Source organism: Chionomys nivalis, chromosome 11 (assembly GCF_950005125.1).
Source record: "Chionomys nivalis chromosome 11, mChiNiv1.1, whole genome shotgun sequence".
NCBI classification, from domain to species: Eukaryota; Metazoa; Chordata; class Mammalia; order Rodentia; family Cricetidae; genus Chionomys; species Chionomys nivalis.
This window is the reverse complement of record NC_080096.1, coordinates 34,065,076-34,092,653: the sequence shown is the minus strand read 5'-3', so window position 1 is coordinate 34,092,653 and position 27,578 is coordinate 34,065,076. Positions and strand designations below refer to the sequence as shown.

General features: G+C 41.3%; 1 protein-coding gene across 6 annotated transcripts in view; it reads right to left on the bottom strand.

The window, feature by feature from the left end:
- The window catches only part of Mast2 (microtubule associated serine/threonine kinase 2), a 120,351-nt gene extending 94,839 nt beyond the window's left edge, over positions 1-25,512 (bottom strand). For 5 of the 6 annotated variants that reach the window (XM_057783551.1, XM_057783552.1, XM_057783554.1 and 2 more), the window contains exons 1-3: positions 25,051-25,512; positions 8,946-9,093; positions 3,303-3,445 (exon numbers count right to left, since the gene is read on the bottom strand). In XM_057783551.1, coding sequence (XP_057639534.1) covers positions 3,303-3,445; positions 8,946-9,093; positions 25,051-25,230 — 471 coding nt within the window. In that variant the 5' untranslated portion in view covers positions 25,231-25,512. The remainder of the gene's footprint in view (positions 1-3,302; positions 3,446-8,945; positions 9,094-25,050) is intronic. The other variant, XM_057783555.1, reaches the window with a different exon arrangement.
- Between the last annotated feature and the right edge of the window lie 2,066 nt (positions 25,513-27,578).

Here is a 27,578-nt window from a genome sequence, read left to right as displayed (position 1 = left end):
GACTTTAAAACTTCACTACAGAGCCACAGTACTGCAAATAGATTAAAAACGGATATGAAGATCAAAGGAACTGATATCAATCCACCTTGGATATGAATCCACATGCCTACAAACAGCAGATTTTTTACAAAGAAGCAAAACTGTGAAATGAAAAAGAAGAATATTTAACCTGCTTGTTTATTTTTAATTGTCCTGAAGCTGTAGTTTTTGGAGGCTACCTCTTTTTAAACCTGCCTTTTAGCTTTTAGCTGAAGCCAGGCCACCACATGGCAGGGGGTAGGACACAGGTCCCTTTGTCTCCCAGCCTGCCATCACAAGCTCTGGTGGGCATAGCTGTGCCAATTTTTAACTATCTTTTTTTATTTTAACTTGTAATCATAAAATTAAGAGAATCCTGAATCCTCTCCTCTTTCTATTAGCTGACTCTGCGGTACTGACTGTGTGGAGTTAAAATTTGTTCTCTAAACTTACTCTTGCTTGACTTCTAGCCACAGATGGCTTAGATTTAACTGGCTACTGCACCTGCATGTGGCACCTCAATCTCAGCAGTAACCTAGGTGATTCTTGGGCCAAAAGCCATATTCCCTTCACTTTTTTTACCCGTTTAGAAAGCAATAAAAGTTTCATTTCTGCGACTATCAAGTTTACAGACTCTAAATATCTGTCTTTGTTTTTGCTCCATCTAACTTCCTTCAGCTATCAACATATATAACTGAATAATCTTTTTTTATCCCATATAACTTATTATTTACAAAGTTTTACTCCCAATTTAAATTTTGTCCTGTTTTTCTACATTTTTTTAAATTTTATTCTCTGTTTTTTAGCATTCCTACCCATGTATCCATCTGTGGTGCAATTTTCTCTCACAGGTTCCTTACATTCTCCTCCATACGTCTGGTCACTTCTTCCGTGTTTTTGGGGGTTCGCAGATCAGCCCCATATTGGGTGCCATTATGTCGTGGTCCAGTGGCAGCCTGGACCATGGGTTATCTCTCTGGACCAGGGTGGAAGCACAGGAATAAAGACACAACTCACATGGCTTTATCAAGAGGGAGATTCTCAGTGATCCCTCATGAAATCCTGAGTTCATATCCTGAAAATATTCCTCTCATTTATTCTCCAAACAGCCTTATATATCAAAACATAAACTGAGGAGAAAATTCATTAGCATTCTGTTTCCTAGGTAACCAGGTAAATGGCTTTTAGTCACGTCCACTTCTACCTATGCCTGCAGTCATGTCTTCCTGCTCTGTATAATAGCTCTGTCACATAGGCCTGAATTAGCATCTCTATTCAGGCATCCTCCAAATTACAAAGGAGCATAACAATATCCTGAACCTTTGTTAGGGTAGCAACAGCTTATCTGGAAGGCTACCTCAGGTGCGAACTATGGCCTGAGAGCCTGGCTGCCATACCATATAGAAATATGGGCCTACATGACTAATTTCTCATTGAGATTTTTTCAAATATATAAAAGTCAGAGCAGAAAGAACATTGAAATACATTTCAATATGCAATAGGAAAGCAGGAAGACTTTTACACAAACTAGAAAATGTGCCACCAAACATAATTTCCAACTGGAAATTTTTAAGCATTGGAATGAAAAAAGCTAGCCTGAAGTTATAGTAGGTAAGTAAATAACTAAGGAAAGAAAAGCATCAGAGAAAATGAAAGGTAGAGAGCTAGGAGAAAATAACTAACTCTTCCCTTTAGGCAACTACGTGGGTCTGGTTACAAAATCTCTCAGTGATATTAAAATCAGAGAACTGTTCAAACTCCTAAAAATGCCACATATTGGGCTGTAGAGATGGCTCAGAAGCTAAGAGCACCTGTGCCACTTTTAGAGGACAGCCTGGGTTCAGTTCCCAGAACCAATATAGTGATTAACAACCATCTATAATTCCAGTTCCAGGGGATCCAAAATCCTCTTCTGATTTCACTGTAATACCAGGCACACATGTTGTACCATATGTATACATATCTTTACCTGCAAACATTTATACACCTAAAATAAAAACATCTAAAAATAAAAAATTCTAAATCCTATATATTTACATATAACCCAACCACATTCCTCTATACACTTTAAATAAGCTCCAGATAGTTTATAATATCTATTGTACTATCAATGCTATGTAACTGCTTATTACTGTATTGTCAGTAAATAAAAACAAAAAAATATCTAAAATATAAAGCACAGGTAAAACAATCAAAGCAAAAAGTACAAATGGTCAGATAAGAACTGGGTGTGCCTACAGCTCATCACTTCACTCAAGGGTTTAGAGTAGTGTACTCAGCAAATTCAAGTTTAACATCTTAAAATTTTCTGAAATATTTTTTACCCTATTTTCAATTAGCAGGATTCCAAACTCTTAAATTCAGAGAGGCAACTATAACAAGAACCAAGTCATGTAAAAAATTAAATAAAGTGATGAAAAGTACTCAGTTTTTAAAATGGGCAAAGAATTGAGACATTTCTTCAAAGATATACAATGTCCAATAACACATAAAAGATGATCAACATTGTTAGTTATTACGAGATGAGATTCAAAATATCAAAAACTACATTTACTTGAATGATTAAAGTCAAAATGACAGCCAAAAATGAAAAGAATGTAAAGAAACCAAAATTCTGCAAATGAATAAATATAGTTATCATATAAACAGCAATTCCATGCCTATATGTATAGGTACACACACACACATTCTCTCTTTCAGGCAAATAAAAACAAATGTTCACATAAAAATCATTACATCAACTTCCTAACATTACTCATAATTGCCAAAAGGTAAAAGCAGACCAAGTATCCAGCAAATGATAAATACACAAAATGATTTATCTATACAAAAGAATTTAAGAAATAAAAATACTGACACATCCAATATGAATAACACTTAAAAGCCATTAGAAATGGGAAGAAAATACCAATCATAAAGGCCACATATCAGCCCAGAGGTGGTAGCACACACTTGTAAACCCAGTACTCAGGAGGCAGAGGCAGGAGAATATCTCTGAGTTTAGGGCCAATCTGATCTATAGGCGGAGTTCAGGGTTACACAAAGAAACAGTATCTTCAAAAACCAAAAGTTATAATCATACTCAATTATTTTCTTGATAATAAGTAATCAGTACAAGTTACAAAGTAAGAGATCAGAGTTTATTTAATAAAAATTCAATCTTATTCATTTGGAAAAGTTAGTAAAATCCTAAAAATGAAAACAGAACACATAACAATGTGATAAATGAGGACCAAGGATTCATTCCTAGAAGAACCCCAAATCTTTACTGAATAAACACTTACCAAACCAGCAGTAAGGGAAGGTGCAGACTGTCCAAGGGATTGATTTCTCATTCGAACCAGGTTTGACGCTTCTCCTGTAGACTGCCAAGTTACCTGTCCCACACTGCTGTGTACACTGCTGGACAAAGGGAGCAGCTGCTTACCTTCAAACACAAGGCAAAAAACATTCATGTAATTTTATGTTTTTAAATGAATTAAAAAATATAAATACAATCTTGTCAAGTGGACTAAAAATTTTGACACAAACCAAGACAGGTTCCTCCTTATCCATTTAGAATCTGAAAGAGCTAAATGCACTGATGAGAAGTGCAAGTAGGATACTGGAGCAAGTGGAGTAAATTCAGTTTTCAGTAACATTCAACCACCACACTAACCTCACACCTGAACCCTTAATCTAGCAGTCTTAAGAGTTTTCTAAGTACTTCTAACTACCCTACTCAAGTGCAATGAGTGATGCAGAAATAGTGTTCAAAACAAGCCTGAGCTGGGTGGTAATGATACACACAGAAGCAGGCAGATCTCTGTGAGTTTAAGGCTAGCCTGGTCTACAAAGCAAGTTACAGGTCAGCCAGGGCTACACAAAAGGAAAAAAGAAATAAATGAAAGCCTGAGCCTTGTAATTTCAAACGGCAAATACTGAATCTATACTGTTCTTACCAGATTCCATGTGCTCAGTCTAGGTTTACCAACTACATTAACTGTACTGAAATGTATCTCAAAATAGACAGTAATGTGGAGATAAGAATTCAAGACCAACTTGGAATACACAGTAAGTGCCAAGCCAGTCAGAAGAAAACCATCTTCGGGAGTAGGAAGGACAAATAAATGAAAGCCACCTATGAAGACTTAGCACCCAGAAGTGCAATGATTTTGGAGCTGATATACTAGTCTCATTTCCCTCTTTTCTTCACATCCTTCATATTGTTGCTATCCAAAAATCAATGTGATTGTATCATTAATTTCCTTTAAAAGACACCCAATGACTTACCAATGTTTAAAGAATTAAGTCAAATTTTTTATTATTCTAAAAAGAACTCCAAAATTCAGGTATCTTCTGGCCTCATTTCCTCTTCCTCATAATCTTCTCTCATTCAACTATACTGCTATGTCCTGCACTTTCCATTGGCTTTATCCTGATTGCTCAGTTCACTTGAAATCTCTTCCTGCACCTGACAAAATCTTATTTATTCAAAGTTTTCTTGTTTTTGTTACAAACAAAATATGATACCAATTCATTTGAATAGCAACCTGGTAAAATCAAATAAAGTTCAGAAGAAAAGATTAAGAATGACTACAGTGTCTGGCATGATGACATATATAGCTGTAATCCCAGTACTCAGGATGAGAAGGCAGAACAACTGTCTGAGGCCAACCTGGGCTGACAGTGAGTTTGGAAGACAATGTAAGCTACACAGCAAAGTCCGGTACAAAACAAACATCACAAACAAAACAAAACCACAATTTAAGAAGAATGACTTCATTTTGACACGAGACTTGCTTCATACGCACTCTCCACCCACCCCACCCCCGCCAAGATAGGGTCTCTCTGTGTAGCCCTGGTGGTCACTGGAACTTGTTCTGTAGGCCAGGCTGGCCTTGAACTCAAAGATTAGTCATCACTGCCTCCTAAGTGCTGGGATTAAAAGTGTGTACCACCACCCGGCATTATGCTCAACCTTTTTATAACTAGTCTGTTTTAGTTTTTTAAAAGAAATATATTAAGAACTAATTATCTTCCTTGACTCTTGTCAAACATCTTTTCTTAAAATGTGTTTTCATAAAGTCTTTAATAAAAATAATAATAAAGTTAAGAACATGACTCAATGGTAGAGTGCTTCCTTAGTTATCTGTGAGGCTTTGACTAAATCTCTAACATTAGAAACAGGATTCTACTCAAAATGTCCAAATGAGGATATTGTCTCAAGAAGGAGGGGTGCTAGATAAGCAATGTGGTTCATGGCTGTAATCCTAGCACTCAGGAGGCTAAAAGACTGTAGGATACAAAGGGTATCTATCCTAGGTTATATATAAGGGGATCGATCCTATCTCACCATGAAAAGTAGGGAAGGAAAAGAAAGGGAAGGGAAGAAAGGGGGAAGGCAAGGGAGAGGAGGAAGGCCTGGTCGAGAGAGATTTATACAGATTTGGGGAAAAAAAAAAGAGCATTTGGGTACACACCAGTAAAGGCTTGAAATTTAAGCATCAAAAACTGTCAAGAAGTTGACTAAAATAAATGCGTAAAATGAAAGGGAAAATATGAACAAACAAAACTAGCTCTTCAGTGAAATAAGTAACACCCCATAAATGGAAAGTTCCGCTCAGTAAAGCACAGTAGAGCGACAGGTGGAGTAGCGTCCACATCTAAAGTGGCTAGCACGTAAAAGCAAGACACTGAGTTAGATCCCCTCCACAAAAAACAAGAATGAGCACGTTTTGATTTCTCTCCTTCAGAAACTGCATAAAAAAAAAGAATGAATAAAATATCAAAGACTGAAAGATATTAACTATAAAGGGACAAAATGATTATGGCAAGAACTAGCTAAAATAGCTTGGAGATACAGTATTTAAATAACATGAATAAAGCCCTGGCTTTAACTTATGGCATAATCCCCTACTCCACAACAGAAAAAATAAACAAACATATAAACAAATAAACAGTAATAAACAAATACATAAACAATAAATAGAGAAATTAAAAGTCTATAGGTGGAATATTACTAACAAAACAAGGAAAACAAAGATGCAAGCTACATAACCATAAAGAAAGCTGCATTAAGAAAAGCATCAGTTAGCCAAGCATGGCATTGCACACTTTTAATCCCAGCACTCAAGAGGCAGAGGCAGGTGGATGGATCTCTGTGAGGTTGAGGCCAGCCTGGTCTACAGAGTGAGTTCCAGGACAGCAAGGTTGTTACATAGAGAAGCCCTGTCTAAAAGTATCAGCTTGAGCAGCAAAATCTTAGGTAACTGCAATACTGACAAATGAAAACACCTTGTATGGTAACACAGGCCTTTAATTCAAACACCTGGGAAGCAGAAGCAAACAAAGCTATCTCCGTAAGTTCTGAGGCAATCCTGGTCTACACAGCAAGTCCCAGGCCAGCCAAGGATATACAGTGAGACACTCAAAAAAACTAAACAGCTGAGGCTATGGTGACACACACCTTTAATACCAGCAGTCAGAGGCAGAAGCAGGTAGATCTCTGTGAATTGGAGTCTAGACTGGTCTAGAGAGCAAGTTCCAGTATAGCGAAATCTACACAAACTCTGGCTCGAAAACACACAGAGACACACGAGAGAGAGAGAGAAACAGAGAGAAGAAAACACCTAAGGCATAAAGCAAAATACAAGGCTGAAAGAATGGAGAGATGGTTCAGCAGTTAACAACACAGTTCAATTCCCAAAAGCCATATGGTGGATAACAAACATTTGAAATTCAATTCCAAGGGTGTCCCACACACTCTTCTGGCCTCCACTGTGCACAGACATAGCTAACAGTCAATACACTCAAAATGAAATAAATAAATCTTTAAAAAAAAATGTGGCAGTCCTAGCCCAGCCACAGAAGAAGCAAGATGTGACTGCCTTGCTGAATAAAGTATTGAGTTATGTGGCTAACACGAATAAGAATAATGGGCTAATATAAGTTTGTTTTTTTTGTTTTTTTTTTTTTTTGGTTTTTCGAGACAGGGTTTCTCTGTAGCTTTGGAGCCTGTCCTGGAACTCCCTTTGTAGACCAGGCTGGTCTCGAACTCACAGAGATCCGCCTGCCTCTGCCTCCTGAGTGCTGGGATTAAAGGCGTGCGCCACCACCACCCGGCTCATATAAGTTTTAAGAGTTAATAAAAAGCTTGAGCTAATGGGCCAATCAGTTTATAACAAAAAAAAAAAAAAAAGATGTAAGACAGGCTGGAGAGATGGCTCAGAGGTTAAGAGCACTGACTGCTCTTCCATAGGTCCTGAGTACAATTCCCAGCAACCATATGGTGGCTCACACCCATCTATAATGAGATCTGGTGCCCTCTTCTGGCATGCAGGCAGAACACTGTATACATAATAAATTAAAAATAAATTTAAAAATTTAAAACAAAAGATGTAAGGCTAAAATCAAGTTATCCAAAAATGACACAGACGGACCAAGCGGTAGTGGCACACGGCTTTAATACCAGCACTCAAGAGGCAAAGACAGGTGGATCTCTGAGTTTGAGGTCAGCCTGCTCTACAAAGCAAGTTCCAAGACAGCAAGAGCTATACAGAGAAACCCTGTCTCAAAAAGTAAAAATAAATAAATAAAAAAGCCACAAGTAGACTGGTCAAACAATTAATGTTCACATCTTAGAACTCTCTACCGCACAGAATGTAATCAATTTAGCACTACAAAGCATAACAAAGTGAAGGGACTAAAGAGATGGCAAGTTAAGAGAACTTGCTGCTCTTGTAAAGAACCCAAGTTTGACTTATTGTGGTATATTATTTGTATTTTAATAAATAAATCTTGCCGGAAGACCAGAGACAAAGCTAAAGCCACTAGAGGCTGGCCTCATCACCTGCTTCTACCTCCCAAGTATTAACTAGGACTAAAAGTATGCACGACCACAATCTAGCTTTTCATTTTAATTCTTAATTCAAACTCTATTTATAGGGCTACTGAAATGGCTGAAGAAGTAAAGGGACTTGTAGTCAAAGCCTGATAACCTCAGTGACCTCCAGATCAGCATGGCGGAGAACTAATTTCTAAAAGTTGTCCTCTAATCTCCACATGCACACCATGGCATACACCACACACATATACAAATCAGTTCTTTTTTAAAGTTCAATTCATCCACAATCAGAAGATAATCCTGTTGTTAAAAGATAAGCAGAGTTCTATGAAAAAAGTAAGAACAGAAGAAGCACAATGAAAATGACAGCACAGTAAGGCAGGAAAGCCAAGGGGAATACCACTAACAGGGAACCGAGAAAAAGAATTGAGAACTGTTTGCTACTGGGAAAGGAGAACAACAGGACATTTTCCTCTCTACCTATCTCCTCTACTGGCCATACACCTTTTTTTCATAGTCTATTGATTGATTAAAATTATACTGTATCTAAACTATTTTCCACCTGAACCAAGACTTCTTTTATAATTTTGTACCTTGGATTTTATAAATGTCTTTTCCTTGGAGGCAGAAAGGCAATTAAGCAATTACAGGATTTTACTAGGGTTATAGCTCAGTGGCAAAGCTTATACAAGGCCCTGAATTTTTTCAGCACAGCTGGGGGGTAAGGTAAGGGTGGAGGTGGGGAACTGGGTAGTGAAGCTGTGAATCTACAAGTTATAAAAGGAGAAAAAAGTCATACTGAAGTAGCCAAGAGTACTAGTTAGTCAACAGATGTTCAGGTAGCTAACATTCAGAGAATCTATACAACAGTACAAAGAAATAACGGCATTCTATACAAGACTATAATAGAAGAGGATCTCAAGATGCTAAGGTAATTGATGTATCATTAAATATTAACAACACAGTCCCACAATTATGCCTCATGCCCTCTTTTCAGTGCTGGAGACTGAAGCCAGAGTCTATGCACGCTAAGCACACTGTCTACTACACACTAACACACGCATTTCCCACATTCCATTAAAAGACCAAGTCTGGTATTTACCTGACAGAGAACTGGCCAGGCTTCCTCTCCGTAATTTACAGTCATCCTGACTAAGTTGTCGATGGAGTTTAGTTTTTCCAGTAGGTGAAAATATGTCAGGATTACTAAGCTTCCTGAAGAGCAGGGGACTAAGTCCAGTAACCACATCCTTCAACAAAAAAAGGAGTAAACATGAAACCTTAGTGTCTTTTCTAAACAACTTTATATTAAACATCTATACAACATTCATTTTAATAAAAAAGTACCATTAGAGCTGGAGAGAAGGCTCATCAGCTGAGAACATTAGCTGCTCTCCCAGAGGACAGAGGTTTAATTCTAGGAATCCAAAAGGCATTTTACAACCATCTCTAACTCCAGTCCCAAAGATATCCTCTTCTGGTCTCAACAGTCACCGCATACACATGGTACACAGATATACATTTAGGCAAAATATCCATGCATATAAAATAGCAATTTTCAGCACTTGGGAGACGGAGGCAGGCAGATCTCTTTGAGTATGAGACCAACCTGGTACGCAAACTGCATTCCAGGACAGCCAATGCTACACAGAGAAGCCCTGTCTCAAAAAAAAAAAAAGGAACATTTTTTTAGAAACATTTATTCAGTTACTAGAGGGGATACGCCTATGGCACAGTACAAGTATAGAGTTCAGAAGACAACTTTCAGGAATCCATCTTCTCTTTCCATTATGTGGAAATTAAATTAGAGCTTGGTCATTGGGCTTGGCAGCAAGTTTCTTTACTTGCAGATCCCTCTTGCTAGCCCAAAAAGTACTGCAATAAACACTGATGTACAAATACCTCTGATAGATTAACTTGAAATATTTTAGGTAAATACCCAGAGTGATAAAGCTGCATCAGAAACATACTTTTTTTTTTAAGATTTATTTATTTATTATTTATACAGCATTCTGTCTGGATGTATGCCTGCAGACCAGAAGAGGGAGCCAAATCTCATTATAGATGGTTGTGAGCCATCATGTGGCCGCTGGGAATTGAACTCAGGACCTCTGGAAGAGCAGCCAGTGCTCTTAACCTCTGAGCCACCTCTCCAGCCCCAGAAATATGTTTCTTATATATAACTTACAGTGCTATTTCAGGACATGAAATATTAACTATGAAATGCCAAAGGAAACAATGAAAGAATCAGATCAGAAGATGATTTAGGACATTTTGATATAATGAGCGCAATTCTGTTTAAGTATTTCTTTCTATTCTCTCTCTCATCACCACTTCTGATCATGAGATACATAGCAATAAGTGCCCTTGTAAGACAAATCAGCCAGTACTTTGAGCTCAGACACCCCAGGCTCCAGAATTGTTAAAAACTTATTTATATTAGCCAGGCAGAGGTGACACATGCCTTTAATTCCAGCACTAGGGAGGCAGAGACAGAAGTTCAATGAGTTCAATGTCAGCCTGGTCTACAAAGTGAGTTTCTGAACATCCAGTCTGTTACAAAGAGAAACCCTGTCTGGAAAAAACAAAAAGCATTTATATTGTTTGTAAGTTAACTGGTTTATGCTATGAGATATGCTCTTATACAATGTAAAGATTTGTCACTCATATTGGTTTAATAAAATGCTGATTGGCCAGTAGTCAGGCAGGAAGTATAGGCATGACAAACAGACTAAGAATTCTGGGAAGAAAAAAGGCAGAGAGAGTTGCAGTCACCAGCCAGATGTTCAGGAAGCAAGATGAGAACACCTCATGCAGTAACTATACCAAGCCACATGGCTAAACATAAGAATTATAGGTTAAGGGCTGGAGAGATGGCTCAGAAGTTAAGAGCATTGCCTGCTCTTCCAAAGGTCCTGAGTTCAATTCCCAGCAACCACATGGTGGCTCACAACCATCTGTAATGAGGTCTGGTGCCCTCTTCTGGCCAGCAGGCATACACACAGAATATTGTATACATAATAAATAAATATTTAAAAAAAAAAAGAATTATAGGTTAAGTTGTAAGAGCTAGTTAATAATAAGCCTGAGCTAATAGCCCAGGCAGTTTATAATTAATATAAGCCTCTGTGTTTATTTGTGACTGAACAGCTGCGAGAACAGGCAGGACAGAAACTTCTGTGTACAGGTTTAAGGTATTTTACGATAGCAAACCAAATACATTAAAACAGAAGGTTTGGGGATATGGAATGATGTCTCAGTTAAGAACAGTTACTGCTCTTGCAGAGGACTTGGGTTCAGTTCCCAGGACTTACATGAAGGCCTGAAGGGGCACACCAATGCCACCGTGAACATGTGTAGGTCAAAGGAAAACGTGCAGGACTCAGTTCTCTCCTTCCACAATAGGAGTCCCAAGAAGCAAACTCAGACCATCAAGCACGGCAGTAAGTACCTTTACTCATGAGGCAGCTCAAGCATGTTATCTGATTTTAAGATTATCTGTTTTCAGAGCATTAAGCTTATTTGCTTGCTTTCAGAACTTTTGGTTTGTTAATCTGCTAATCTTTGTCTTCTGCCACTGCTCTAGCGCCTAATTCTTCATTTTTCTGCAAATTATGCTCACTACAATATTTCTTGGTTGAGGAGTTGAGTACCTGATTATAAGGATGCTGAAGAGACACTTGCCCCATTGATCCCAACAGGGAGAAGGTAACAAAGAGGAACACCTCCATAAGGTGTAATTGCCTCACATCAAAAACAAAACATACCCCACTATTCAAGGGATGGGAGAAACTTTATTGGCTGAGCCAAAAAGATACACATAGGGTTAATTAACGTAGTGTCTTGAGCCTTCTCACGTTCCCAGAATTGTACAGGACAAGCCCAAGTTTCAGTAGTAGGAAGCAACCCTAGGGATCAAGAAATGAGAGATATTCTAAAAGGCAGCACATAAATTTTTCACCCAACACAGAGATCTTGAGTCAGTATAGAAAAGCTAACAACCTTCTTAAGTATAAAACAGAGAAAGAGAAAATTTGGGGGAAAAAATATGCCAGTTGGTACACCAGCTGATTTCCTATACAAAAACTGTATTGATTTGAGTTGTAAATATTTGAGAAAAAAAAAACAAAACAGGATAATCTGGGAAACACTGATATTCCTGAATTGGGTTTTTTAGAGTTTTTCATGTGGGAAACCCTTTTCTGTATTCTGTGAATGTCTTACTACCATTGGTTAATAAAGAAGCTAGCCAGGCAAAATAGAGCCACACAGGAAGACCAAACAAAGATACAGGGAAAAAGAAAGCGGAGTCAGGGTGACACCATGAAGCTGCTGAAGGGGTAAGATGCCAGAACATTACCAGTAAGTGACAGTCACAAGGAAATACACGTAACTATTAAAAAACTAGTAAAAATTAGGAAGCAAGATGTGAGGTAACAAGTCACGAGCCTTGTGGTAAAATATAAAATAACAGACATGGGTTAATTTAAGTTGTAAGAGCTAGGTAATAATAGCCTGAGTTAATAGGTCAAACAGTTTCTAATTAGTATAGGTTTCTGTGTGATTACTCGGGACTGGACTACAGGGAAAGGAAAGTATTACCTCCCAGTTACAGATTTTTATTCCTGCTGCTATTAGTTATCACACCTAGGCAATCGACTTTAATTCAAAAGCATCTAAAAAATCATGAAGCTGGTAATTTACAAGAATAGTTTTTTGCTTAGGTTTTTTTTTATACCTTATTTCTATTTTATGCACACTGATGCATTGCTTGTATGTATGTATGTATGTATGTATGGGGGGGGATACTGGAGCCCCTGGAACTGGAGTTGTGAGCCTCCAAGTGGTTGCTGGGAATATAACCCAGGTTTTCTGGAAGAGCAGCCAGTGCTCTTAACCACTGAGCCATCTCTCCAGCCCCAAGAGATTTTTAAATTTCTTGTAGGTTAAAAGATGTTAAAAAATACCTAGGAAGCCAGCTGTGGTGTAAAGGCATCTTCTTCTCTTTAATTAGCTCTATAATGGAGACAGACTCAAGTCAGTATAACAAGCTACAACTCTTATCTTACTTTGTCTGGTTCTTCTGACCTCTCAGAGACAGATAAGACTTTTCTACTTTGTTTTTACTAAATACATTGATTTGCAGTAATTGTGTCATATATGTTCCTGATAACTGTTTTCATTTATTTGAAGCTTTTTTAATGCATCACCATGAGAGTAAAATAGTATGGGCAGGGACTAGAAAGATAACTCAGTGGTAGTATTTGTCTAAATGGCTCAGCAATTAAGAGCACTAGCTGCTCTCCCAGAGAACTTGGGTTAGATTCCAGACAGTCACTTAGCGATTCAATCATCAGTAACTGAAGTTGCTGGGAATCAGATGCCCTCTTCTGGCATTTTGGACACCAGGCACACTTGTGGTGCACAGAAATACATGTAAGCAAATTCCCATACACATAAAACATTTGATTTTTATTTTATTTATTTGTTTGTTTGTTTTGAAACAGGGTTTCTTTGTGTAGCCCTGGCTGTCCTGGAACTCTTTTGGTAGGCCAGGCTGACCTCAAATTCAGAAATCTGCCTGTCTCTGCCTCTCAGAGCTGGGGATTAAATGTTTGTACAATCATGCCCAAATCTAAAAGAAAAATTAATTAAGAAACACTGTGAACAAAACTGCTGCTAAATTTCCTGAAAATAACTAAGAAAGACAATCTGTGGCTAGTTCACAGGTTTTTTTTTTTATTAATTAATTTAATTATTAAAGATTTCTGCCTCTTCCCCGCCACCACCTCCCATTCCCTCCCCCTCCCCCAATCAAGTCTTTCTTCCTCCTCAGCCCAAAGAGCAAGCAGGTTTCTCTGCCCTGTGGGAGGTCCAAGGACCACCCACCTCCATCCAGGTCTATTAAGGTGAGCATCCAAACTACCTGGGCTCCCACAAAGCCATTACATGCAATAGGATCAAGAACCCATTGCCATTGTTCTTCAGTTCTCAGTAGTCCTCATTGTCCATTATGTTCAGCGAGACCGGTTTTGTCCCATGCTTTTTCAGTCCCCGGCCAGCTGGCCTTGGTGAGTTCCCGATAGATCATCCCCATTGCCTCAGTGTGTGGGTGCACCCCTCGCCGTCCTGAGTTCCTTGCTCGTGCTCACTCTCCTTCTGCAGTTTTTTAAAACAATCCCACCCCCCAAGGCAGATTAGTTCAAGGCCAGCCTACCCTACAGAGGGAGTAGCCAGGACAGGGCTAGAAAGAGGACTCAGAGGTTATATTGTTCTTACAGAGGATCTGAGTTTGGTTCAAAGCACCAATATCAGACAGCTCACGACTGCCTGTAACTCTATAAGCTAATTCATTAGCACTGTGTTAAGTGAATAGTATCACAATCTAACAAAAGATTATAATTAAGGCCTCTTGAGTGTAGAAGTAGACAAGATCTGCTGTACCAAAAACTAAAGGGAAACAAGTTTTTTCAGATTTTCTATCAGGCTTGGGGAGCAAGGCCTTTTCTTGTATTCAAAGTTGTTGTGACTCAAAAGTCTGTGGGCACTGAAGGAATAAACAGAAACTAAAACCCTACCAACTATGCCGAGGTTGGAGATCCACAGCAGAGAACAGCTAGAAGTTGAGAAAATATGACTTTCCTTCCTCCTGAGCATCTACATAATGGTCTCAGCCCTCTAGTAGTTACACAAAGGCCTGTATATAACTGAGTCTGCAAGTACCAGACAACTGAAAGTGACTATGCTGGCCATCATCCAATTTCCTCAGCTGACCTCTGCAAGAACCTGGACAGAGAATGGAAAAGTGTGTATTAGTCTAGGTCATTCTGAATGTATCTGTTACAGCAACCAGTGTATCCTAACTAATATAAAGGCTGAAGCCTGAGCTAGAATAACAATGTCCCTTTCTTTTACTAGTCAAAGGCAGTAACTAAATATCCCAGGTTTACCTGAACAAAATCACATTAACATTCCTTTTAAATAACTTTAAAAAACTATTACCAACTATATCTAAATGCTCTGCTTCATAAATCATTTCTAAATACCTAACAGAAAGCCTAACTACTAGAAAGTAGCTCTACATTGGTAAAACACAGGCAGAGATACTATGTAGTGAATTAATCTCCACTCAATTAAGTATTAAAGAATTTTGCAACAGCTCGATTTCTCCCTAAGGCGAGCTAATACTATAGTTGTCACAGCTGAGAGAATACCTCCGAATTTAGAAATGAGGGCCTCTAGAGCTTTGATCTTAATTACTTTCTCAAACCAAGGGAGACATATTTCATTCTAAGACAATTTCATTTTCTTTTCTTTTTTGGGGAGTGGAGGGTATTTTGAGACAGGCTTTCTCTGTTTATACCTGGCTGTCCTGGAACTCACTATGTAGATCAGGCTGGACTCAAACTCAGAGGTTCTCCTGTCTATGACTCCCGAATGTTGGGATTAAAGGTGTGCACCACCACCACCCAGCATAAAATAGTTTCTTAATAAAGAAATCTGTACATTTCCCTGGAGGGAAAAATGTAGATATTAAAGCCTCCATCAGGTGTGGTACATTCTTGCCACAATGCATCTATGGAGCACAATGTAAATTTTTTTGTTGCTGTTTTTTTTCTTTTGTTTTGCATTTTTATTTTTTGAGACAAGGTTTCTTTGTGTATCTCTGGCTGTCCTGGAATTCACTCTGCAGACCAGGCTGCCCTAAAACTCAGAGATCTTACTGCCTCTACCTCCCTGAGTGCTGGGATTAAAGGCATGCACCACCATCACCCAGAGTAAACTTTCAACAATTGGTTCTCTCCTTCCTTTTCTTTGAGGCAGGGTTTCAAGGTAGAGACCTTTTTTATTTTTTATTTTTATTTTATTTTTTTCGAGACAGGGTTTCTCTTTAGCTTTGGAGCCTGTCCTGGAACTATCCCTTGAAGACCAGGCTGGCCTAGAACTCACAGAGATCCACCTCTTTAAGCCAGGGTCTCTCTTAACTGTTTCTGCTGACCTTCATACTTCAAACTAGACAGATGAGCTTCTGGATGATTGTATTTCCACCTCACCCTGCCCACTACAGTGCTTGAACTACAGATATGCATTTTACACTCGCTCCAGGTATCTAATTTGTAGAAGCCCGGAAATGTGAGCCTATTTCCACACTGACCAAGCGTCAGAGTTTAGAACCCTAGTTCCTCTATCTCAAACATAGATCCCACATCCACGTTAGACAGTTCTGCTCTCAAGGTTATTGTCATTCAAAATATGACCATAATATCAATAGAAGATATGAAATCAAAAGGAGGAATGGTTCAGCCATTAAAAATTAAAAACATTGGCTGCTCTTACAAAAGACCCAGGTTCAATTCCCAGCACCCACATGACAGCTCACAACTGTCTGTAATTCCAGTTCCAGAGGATCCAACACCCTCACACAGACATGAAGGCAGACAAAACACCAATGCATAAAAAAATAAAAATTGAAAATAGAAAGAGAAAAGGAAGTAACCACAAGAATAATTTTGGAAAGGGTACTCCAGAAAGGTTTTTTTGGAGGAGGGGGGGTGTTGAGACAGGGTTTCTCTGGGTAGCTTTAGAGCCTGTCCTGAAACTCTCTCTCTATATATATATAGACCAGGTCAGCCTTAATTCCCAGAGAGAGATATCCACCTGCCTCTGCCTCCCAAGTGCTAGGATTAAAAGCATGTGCAACCACTGCCTGGCCCAGAAAGATTTCTTTAAGAAACATTATCTCAACAGACATGAACAAAATAAGAAAGCCAGTTATATGGATCCATCTGGAAAAGGGCATTTCAGGTACAGAAATCAAGTGAAAAACTACTAAAGTTATAATTTTTTAAAATGTCCTCAAGAAGAAATATAATGCTTAATATACTTGGAGACCACCAAGGTCTGACTAGAACTAGTTAACACAAATGAAGAAATGAAGCCAAGGAAGGCCAAGAGCCAGATTACAGAAAGTCTTTTTTTTAAAGATTTATTTATTATGTATACAACATTCCTTCTGTATACTTGCATGCCAGAAGAGAGCACCAGATCTTATTATAGATGGTTGTGAGCCACCATGTGGTTGCAGGGAACTGAACTCAGGACCTTTGGAAGAGCAGTCAGTTATCTTAACCTCTGAGCCATCTCTCCAGCCCCAGAAAGTCTTTTTTTTTGTTTTGTTTTTTTTGTTTGTTTGTTTGTTTTGTTTTTTGTTTTTCGAGACGGGGTTTCTCTGTGGCTTTGGAGCCTGTCCTGGAACTAGCTCTGTAGACCAGGCTGGTCTCGAACTCACAAAGATCTGCCTGTCTCTGCCTCCCAAGTGCTGGGATTAAAGGCGTGCGCCACCATCGCCTGGCCAGAAAGTCTTATAGGACAAAGTCATCAGCATTTTTAACTTTGATCTAAATTGTGATGGAAATAACTATAAGATTTCTCAGGAGAAAAGTGACAAGTTCTTAATTAAGATTTTATAATGATTTGCCACGCACAAAATATCACAGAAGAAAATAGACTAATGATGATAGGGACTTGAGAGACTGCTCAACAGTTAAGAGAACTGGCTGCTCTTCCAGAGGTCTCAGGTTCAATTCCCAGCACCCACATGGCAGCTCACACCTGTAACTCTGGTTCCAGGGGATCTGACACCCTCACAGATATATATGCAAGCAAAACACCCATGCACATAAAAATAAAACACCGAAAATAAGTGAACAGAACTAGAAGATGAGTTAAGAGATTTATAGTAACTTAAATGAAAGATAAGACAACTCTATAGTCTTGTGGGTGGGGGTTCAAAACTGAGTCTCTCTGTGCATGTAGCCTTGGCTGTCATTGTACTCACTCTGTAGACTAGGTTGGCCTCAAATTCACAGAGATTCATCTGCCTTTCCCTCCCGAATGCTGGAATTAAAGGTATATACCACCATCACTGGCTCTATAGCCTTATAGAGTAATGATGGAAACAAGAAGGGCAGTTTCTTCAATTTGAATGTAGTAACTAACAGACATGTGAAATGAAAGATTAAGAACAGAATCATAGGGCCAACTGTTATGATCTGCTGGCCTGGTCTGTCACCTGTGTACCCTGTCCCTTTAAGAGACAAGCCCCACCCTCTCCAAACCCCTCCCCTTCCACCAAGGGAAGAAGCTGCTTATCTCCCCTTCTCTAGCCTGTGCTTTCTCTCTCCCCTACCCCTTGGCCTTCTCCCAGTCCCTCTCTGCCTCTTTTACTTCTTCCTCTTTTTCCCCTTCCCCCTTTCCTTTTCCCTCCATAACCCACTAAATAAACTCTATACCCATATTCTCTCTGTGTGTGGTATATCTGTCTCTCTGCTGTGGTCTCCCACCTGCCAAGGCCCCATGTGGCCCACCACGGCCCCTCGTGGAATTTGCTGCCCCTCATGGGACTGGCCTTCCCCCCTTATATCTTTAAAAAAGAATAACACCAACAGACTGACTCAGTGGGTAAAGAGCTTGTCATACAGCCTAATTCCTGAGTTCAATTTCAGAATCCACATAGGAGAATCAACTCCTTAAACTTGTCCTGTGACCTCCATATGTCAAGCAGAGATACAAGCATTGCCACACAATACAAAAACACACAGCGAGGTGGTCTTAATGAAAAAGGGTCCCATAGGTTCATACAGGGTGGCACTTTAGGAGGTGTGGGAATAGGTGTGGCTTGGTTGGAATAAGTATATCACTGAGGGGCAGGCTTTGGGGTTTCAGAAGCCCAAGCCAGGCCCAAGGTCACTCTCCCTTCCTGCTGTCTACCCATATGGATTAGAACCCTCAGCTCCAGCACCATGTCTGTCTACAAACCACCATGCTTCCTTTCATGACAATAATAAACTAAATCTCTGAACCTGTAAGCAGCCCCAATTAAACATTTTCCTTTGTAAGAGTAGCCATGGTCATGATGTCTCTTCACAGCAATAAAACCCTAACTAGGACATACAGATATATAATTTTAAAAAGTTTTATAAAAAGAAATGAAACTGATCAAATCAGTACTTGTTAGGTTTAAGCAGAAAGATTGAGTCTAAGGCCATCCTCTGCTATTTAATGAATCCCTGTATAACATGTACTGCTCCCAAATGTAAGAAATAGAGAGCAAACAGGCTGGAAGGATGGCTCAGTCGGATAAAACATCATTGTGCAAGTGGAAAGACTTGAGTTCAACTCCTCAAAACCTGTAGAAAAGCTGGACACTTAAGATAGGTGTCTGTAACCCCAGTATTCTTACTAGATGAAGATCAAAAATCGCCATAAGCTAATGAGGCAATATAGTGGTTTGAGTAAGAATGGCTCCCATAGATTCATATAGATGTAGCCTTGTTTGAGTAGGTGCAGCTTTTTTAGAAGAAGTATGTCACTAGGGGTGGGCTTTGATGTCTCAAGGCGCCTCTCTCTCTCTCTCTGAAACTGTTTCAGCACCATGCTGCCATATCTACCACCATGCTCCCTGCCATGATGATAATGGACCTCTGGAACTGTATGCAAGCCCCAGGTTAAATAAATGCTTTCTTTTATAATAGTTCCTTTGGTCATGGTGTCTAGTCACAGCAACAGAATACTAAGACAGGCTGCTAGCCTGGCTTACACAGTAGGAAAAAAAAACTAACAGACCCTATCTCAAACAAGACAGAGGGCAAGGACAGAAACTCAAAATTGTCTTCTAACCTCCACAAGCAGCATTTAGGTGGTAGAGACTGGAGAATCAGTTCAAAATCAGTCTCAGCTAGCACGGTGTAGTGTGACTGGGCATACGCCTTTAATCCCAGCACTCTGGATGCAGCAGCAGATGGATCTCTGCAAATTCGATGCAAGTCTACAGAGCAAGTTTCAGGACAGCCAGGGTAACACAGAGAAACACTGTCTTGGGAAAAAAAAAAAGAAAAGAAAAAAAGAAAGAAAGAAAAAAAAAAGAAAAAAAGAAAAATCATCCTCAGCTAACTACAGAGTTCCAAGGCCAGCCTAAGCTAAATGAGACCCTGTGGGAGTGGGGGGAGGTATCATTTATTGTATTAATGCATTATGATTCATCTAGCCTTTAAATTTTGGCTTTTCAAACTCTAATGTTAACACAAAGACTAGTGAGATGGGTCAGCACTTGCTGCTGAGCCTGGCAATCTGAATTTTAGCACCAAGCGATGCCTGATAGAACCAACACCCACAAGGTGTCCTCTGACCTTACTCATTCATGCACTATGTAATGCACACATACAGATTGTGGTGTGTGCACAAACGCGCACACTCATGCACATATACATATATACATACAATAAATAAGTTATATTTCTTAAGTCAAAAAAAAAGCCACGAACAGGTATGATGGCACACACCTTTAACCCCAACACTTAGGAGGCAAAGGCAAGCAGGTCTCCAGAGCTCACTGGCCAGCACTGCCCACTTGGTGAGCTCTAGGGTAGTGAGATCCTGTCTCAAAAAGCAAAGAGGGGCTGAAAACTGGCTCAGCTGTTAGAAGTGCTTGCTGCTCTTCCTGGTGACTAATGTGCTTCACAATTACCTCTAACTCTAGTTCTGGGGAGTCCAACACCCTTTCTGATCCTGATGGACACTGAACTCCCATACACAAACCTACATGCAACACACACACGTACACACAATTTTAAAAAATGAAATAAAACCTTTAAAAAAGAAAAAGGTGCATTTAATCCCAACACACCAGAGACAGAAGCAGGTGGATCTCTGTGAGTTAGAGGCCAGCCTGGTCTACAAAGCAAGTTCCAGGTCATCCAGGGCTACACAGAGAAACCCTGTCCAAAAAAAAAAAAAAACCACTACACACACGTTGAGTTTTGATTGAAACATTAAGCACAAAGTTGGCAATACAAATCTAAAAAGAAAGGCAGGCCTAAAGACTTGACTGACTATCAGGAGGTTCTGTAACACAATTATGTGTAGTGATTTTTTGTGTGTGTGTTTTAATAACGCTTGCCTGAAGATCAGAGTGCAGAGCTAAGCCACTAGAGCCCAGGCAGTGGTGGCACACACTTTAATCCCAGGACTCCAGAGACAGAGGCAGAGTCATCTCTCCAGCCTCTTCCCCGTTTTTTAAAGATAATTTCAGCCGGGCAGTGGTGGTGTGCACCTTTAGTCCTAGCACTGGGGAGGCAGAGGTAGCCAGGTCTCTGTGAGTTCAAGGCCACCCTGAGCTACACTACCTTGCTGATCCACCTTTAATCCCAGCACCAGGGAGGTGGAGAGGGAAAGTGATATGGCTGGGCTGAGAGAGGAACATAAGGAGGGAGGAGACAGAAATTCAGTGTCATCTGAGGCAGCAGTCTGAGGAGGTAGTCTAGGAAAGAACAGCATCACCCCTTTGGTCTCAGCATTGGTAGAGGTAAAAACTCGAGTGGCTGGCCACTCGCACCGCTACTCTGATCTCTCAGTTTTCACCCTGACAGCTGACTCCTGAGTTTTTATTACAAGAACAACTAGAAGTCATGCTCCAATCATGTATATATGACAGACTACAGATCTTTGCACTTCCTATGTATGGGCTTGCTACAGTAATGGAGTAAAATAAAGAAACAAGCAAGAACCAGGGAATGTTTTAAGAACAGGAAGAGAAAACAAAAAAAGGAAAGTTGTCAGAGAAACAGCAATGGGATGAGTATGGGGGGAATGGGTAGCGGCAAGAATAGAACACATGGTCAACAGTAGCAAATAGTTCACATAGCTTGAGAAGATGAAGATTAAAGAAAAAATGTAAGATTTAATTATATTAAAAAAAGTTCTCTGAGTCATTCACAGAATTCTTTTTGGAACTCTTATCACAATGAGACTTTTCACAAGTATCCACACCCACCCTATTTTAAGTTGCAAAATAAGTTCTAGTATGGTTACACTATGGAAACAATAAAAAAAGCAAAGTATTTCTATAAGGAACTAACACAGAAGAGATGCTCAGAAATCATTTGACTGCTGGGCAGGGGTGGCGCACTCAGGAGGCAAAGACAGGTGGATCTCTGTGAGTTCAAGACCAGCCTGGTCTACAGAGCTAGTTCCAGGACAGGCTCCAAAGTCACAGGGAAACCCTGTCTCGAAAAAATAATCACAGGAAGGAGGGAGGGAGGGAGGGAGGGAGGGAGGGAGGGAGGGAGGGAGGGAGGGAGGGAAGGAAGGAAGGAAGGAAGGAAGGAAGGAAGGAAGGAAGGAAGGAAGGAAGGAGTCATTTGAATAAGATAATTCAGTAACGAAGACTACAAACTTCATGAAGGGGAGGTGGGGTTCAAGACAGGGTTTCTCTGTAACTTTGGAGCCTGTCCTAGAACTCACGCTATAGACCAGGCTGGCCTCCAACTCAGAGATTCACCCATTTCTGTCTCCCAAGTGCTGGGATTAAAGGTGTGAGCCACCGCTACCTGACCCAGATTTTTATTTACATAGGTATTAGCTAAAAAGCAATCTATGGTTCTAGGGGTGGGAAGTCTGGTTAACTTTGGAGAAGGGAAGTAAGTAGAGGAGTTAGGAAACATTTTGGGAAGTGGAGATGTTCTCCACCTCCATGTGAGTAGTATACATACTGGGTACATTAGTCTATAAAATTCATAGGCTGTGGTCTACAGAGTGAGTTCCAGGACAGGCCCCAAAGTTACAGAGAAACCCTGTCTTGAAAACAAATAAATAAATAACTCATAGGTTGAATGAATCTTAGATCTGTGCACTAAACTAAGTCAAATCTCAATTTCAAAAGCAAGTCAAATCATGACCTTGAAGGCAATTTGGGGAAAGCCCAAGTATACAAACCATAATATCAAGATTATATATATATAAAGTAAAGAAATTGAGACAGAATACAAACTCAGGAAGGTTGTTGGTAAGGCAACAAGATAATGTACATTAGGAGAAAGGAAATCAACACATTTCAAGAAAATTGTGGTTTTTATTTTATTTGAGCTATAAGACAAAACAACATAACTAAGATCTTTAACAGACAAAAGGGTGTATCAAGGATTTAGCCTCAGAGGGAAGGATAAACACTTCTTTCTTTGTGAATGTTATGAATAAATATAGAAAATATCTTTTTTTCTTTCTTAAAGTTTTTCAAGACAGGGTTTCTCTGTGTAACTGCCCTAGCTGTCTTGGAACTAGTTCTTGTAGATCAGGCTGGCCTCGAACTCACAGAGATCCGCCTACCTACCTCTGCCTCCCAAATGCTGGGATTAAAGGTGTGCACCACCACCGCCGCCAGGCTGAAATTATCTTTAAAAACCGGAGAGAAGCTGGAGAGATGGCTCAGCAATTAAGAGTTGTTCTGCTTTTGCAAAGGATTTGGGTTCGATTCCCTGCAGACCCTAGCAGCTCACTACAGTCTGTAACTCTAGTTCCAAGAGATATGACACCCTCTTCTAGTTTCCAAACTATGTGATATACTAACATACATGCAAGCAGACACTCATATACATAAAATAAATAAAAACAAAGGGTGGCAGTTAAGAGCACTGGCTGCTCTTTCAGTGGTCCTGGGTTAAATTCCCAGAAACCACATGGTGGCACACAACTATCTATAGTGGGATCTGATGCCCTCTTCTGGCATAACGGCATACATGCAGATTAAGCACTCATACACATAAAGTAAATAAATAAATAAATCTTTAAATATAAATAATTTTAAAAAAGAAAAAAAATGTTTTTGTTTTTGTTTTTTTTCCAAGATAGGGTTTCTCCATGTATCCCTGGCTGTTGTGGAACTCAAAGATCCACCTGCCTCTGTCTCCCAAGTACTGGGACTAAAGGCAAGCGCCACCACCACCCGGCTTAAAAAATATATATATTTTATATATATTTATTTTATATATATATTATTTAAAATATATATATTTTTTTTTAAAGGAGAGAATTAGAGCTGGAGAGATGGTTCAGCCTCTGGTTGCTTTTACAGGACCTGGGTTTAATTCCCAGCACCCTCATAGCAGCTCACACCTGTCTGTAGCTCCAGTTCCAGGTAATCTGACACCCTAACACAGAGATAAGTGAAGGCAAAATACTAATGCACATAAAAACTAAAAAATCATTAAAATTTACTTAGAAAAAAAAAGGGGAGATCAAGCAGCCTTGAGCACATCACTGAAGCATACAATAAGGTCAACTGCACCAGGTAAACTAAGTCAGTAGAGAAAGCACATTTCAAAAGTTTTGACTAGGTACCAGAAGCTATGGCAAAGCTCCAAAGCTCAGAGAATAAAACGTGGGAAAACAAAATCGGGGGAGGAGGGGTTAAAAACCGTAGGCTAACATAGTATAACTCAAAGAATATAATGATGCCAGAGGAAGCTTATTTTATATGAGGAGCAAGAGGCGGGAGACCTGCAACTGGGGTCTAAAGCAGAGCTATACAAAAGCAATGCTGTCCCTTGGCGTTCATTACTACAGAACGTTTTTCTACAAATCTAACAAGATTACGGATCTTCCAACGTCCCTTTCTCGCCAATCTCCTTTCACTGAACTTCTACCGCTGTGAGTGGCAGTTTATCCTGATAAACTCTAATGACCTTTATTCCCTACTCATAAATACACCTACTGTTGTCTAATAACGTATATAAACATATCCAGTCCACTCGGAAATCTCACAAGGACTTTCACATTTCTATCGCTTTTCCCATTAACGAGAAGGCAGCCTTCATCCACGGGTTCTCTGTCCACAGCACCGGCCTCGAGATTGCACACGTGCACGTATTTTTTTTAAGGTGGTTTGTCATTGAGGAGATGGGTACTGAGGAGAATGTTAATGATTCTGGATACTTGCCTATAAAAGTATAATGACCACCAAATCCAAATGCCCCGTTTTTCTAAGTGTGAGGATAAACTCTAAGAAAGTCAACACTATCAAAGTGGCATCCCTCCCTCAAAGTACTAACTCCTCTAGATAATTTAGTAAGTCTACTCTCTGCTGCTCATTCACCCTGTCTACATTCCAAAACCCCTTCTCTCCACCCAGACCCCGGGACTACAAATGCCCCCAAGAACCATTTTATTCATTCCTCCAACCCGCCCTTCCCCAAGTCCATTGCAACCCCAGGCCCCCACCTTCATTTCTCCACTCCCCTTTCCTCAGGCTCCTCAGACCTCCCACTCCTCCCAACCGACTCAGTCCCCACCCCTCACCGCCGTAGCCCGGTCCTCCCGCGATGTCCCCTCCCCCACATCGCCCACCCTCGCCCGCCGACCCCAGCCCGCCTGACCTGCTCCCTGCCGTCGGGCCCCGCGGGCCTGCTCCGCTCCTCCAGTCGCTGCCTCCCGGGCGGCGCTCGCCGGCGCGGGGGCAAGGGCTGCGGCTGGGGCAACTCGGTCGCCCGCGGAGCCGCATCCTCCCGGCGGGCGGGCGGCGGCTGCGGCCGCTCGCGGCAGCGACTCCGCTTCATGTCCGCGTCAGGGCCCCGCGGGCGTTAGCACCGCGACTGCGCCGGCCTGGCTCGACCCCGGGCCGCAGTGCTGCCGCGGCAAGCCCGGTCTACAGCCACCATGGCCCGGCGGGCGCTCGAAGACACCCGCACTCCGGCCCCGCGGCGTCTCCGCGCTTCCCGAGGACTCAGGCGCCGAGACCTCCTCGGCGCGCCTCACGGAGGCAGCATAGCCACCGGCGCGCCCTCCACACGCTCGGCTGGCCACTCGCCGCCGCCGCGGGCTCCGCAGCCAGCCGCCGGCCCGCCAGCCCGCCCGCCGCCCGGCCCGCCCCTCGCGCGCGCGCACGACCAGCCCGCCTGCCGCCCACAGCGCGCGGCCTGCCGCGCACGCGCTGGCGAACGGTCACGAAGACCCGCCCGCGGCCGCGCCGCGCGGTCTGAGGAGGAAGGGGGCGGGGCTCCCGGTGAGCCCGCGGCGGCTGCGGGTCGCCCTTTAGTTCTTCCATTCATCCGTTTGGTGAAGGACTTGCCGAACCCGGCGCTGTGCGGGCTGAGGGTCCGAAAATGACTTCCAACGGGAAGGGCGAGGCCACCACACTGTTTACCCGCACATGCTCACCTAGTTCGCACCTCACTCCTCAGAGACAAGTTAGTTCGCCCTCGTGAAACAGATAAGGAGGCTGAGGTGTAGGAAGAGGCACCCAGTCACCAGCATATCAACAGGCACATTAGACAGATTCCAGACAGTGTATAAAGTCCTGTAAAAGAATTGATGTATTCCTTCGGGATGCAGGGACTAAAAAGGCTTCCGGAAGATGTGGGCTTCCCACTGACAATGAAGTCATCTTGTTGCCACGGTCCAGCCCACTGCGGCCTGGGCGGCCTGACCTGCCCCTTCCAATGACTCATCTGCCTAACAACACGTGGCAGACAGCTCAGCCATGCCTGGCCTCCTTCTGGCTTCAGCTGGTCTGCCACAACGCTGTTTTTCCTCTTTGACCTAACCAGAGTTCATTCCCAGAAGCCTTTCCTGCTTGTTTCTTCCATTTGTCATCGGCCTCCTCCCTGAATCCTTTCTGAGTAGAAATAATGGATAGCACAATGGCGCCTATTGGGTTTCAGACGCGACATTCAATTCATATACACAGGAAGAAGAGGTCAGTAGTTTCCATTTACAGTTGAGGGAACAGGTTAAGTTATAGTGCAAAGAGGACTCAGTCCTTGGTCTGTGAGAAACCAGAACCCACAAACATAACCAATGTGTTGAAAGACCCATGAAGCATGCTTCTTTCCCTGTCTCACCCAGCTCCTTCCCATCCTTTACCTCAAATGGAAACAGAAAGCCATCCTTGGCTCCTTCTTTCTCCTCATTCCCTCAGAGTGAAGAAGGCCGGTCGCACTATACCCTCACTATCTCTCCAATCAGCCTTCTCTTTCCATCCCATTGGCACTAACTCATATCCAGTTTTACCTTTCCTCACTTGTTGAAGTGGGGAAGTCTCCCAGCTAGTTCCCCTGCATCAAGGCTTGTTCTTGCCCGGCGGTGGTGGCGCACGCCTTTAATCCCAGCACTTGGGAGGCAGAGGCAGGCAGATCTCTGTGAGTTCGAGGCCAACCTGGTCTACAAAAGCTGGTTCCAGAACAGGCTCGTAGCTAGAGAGAAACCCTGTTTCAAAAAAACAAATAAACAAAAAGTCTTACTCTCTTAGGACCATCTTCCCAAAGGCCTTTATAAAAATCGTCATAACGCTTTCTTGTTTGAATAGTAAAATAAATCTCAAGTTAAAGTGTATACTTTCTAAGATCGCAAGGCCATCATCCAAAATCCAACCTCTGCCTACCTCTTCCTTCTATTAGCCCAGGCTGTGACCACTATTTATAGTTATCCCTGCTAGGGGATAGGGGCTGCACATTCTTGTTTACCAACAGAAACGCATGCTGAATCTGGAATGGTCATGCAAGAGAAGGCTAAAATTCCTTTGCCTGGAGTCTGGAGCTATAGCTCAATGCTAGAGTGCTTGGCTATCATGCACAAGGTCTCAAGTTTAATCCTTAGGATCTTTTTTTAAAAAAATGTTTTCGTTTGGGGGCTGGGAAAGTAGCTCCGTTGGTAGCATGTTTGTCCAGCATACACAAAGTCCTGAGGTTGATCCCAGAACTATATAAACAGAGTGTGTCAAGAGAATTCAAGAGAAGCATGAAACAGTCTCAAAACAAAATGCAAAAAACAAATTACTATGCACCCTGTAAAGCATAATTAACTTACATCACATAAGATGGCATCTTGGTAAAAGTCTCACTCTCAAACTCACAATGACCTTAATGATGAAAATGCCCTTCATGGGGGCGCAGGGAATGTAACCCAT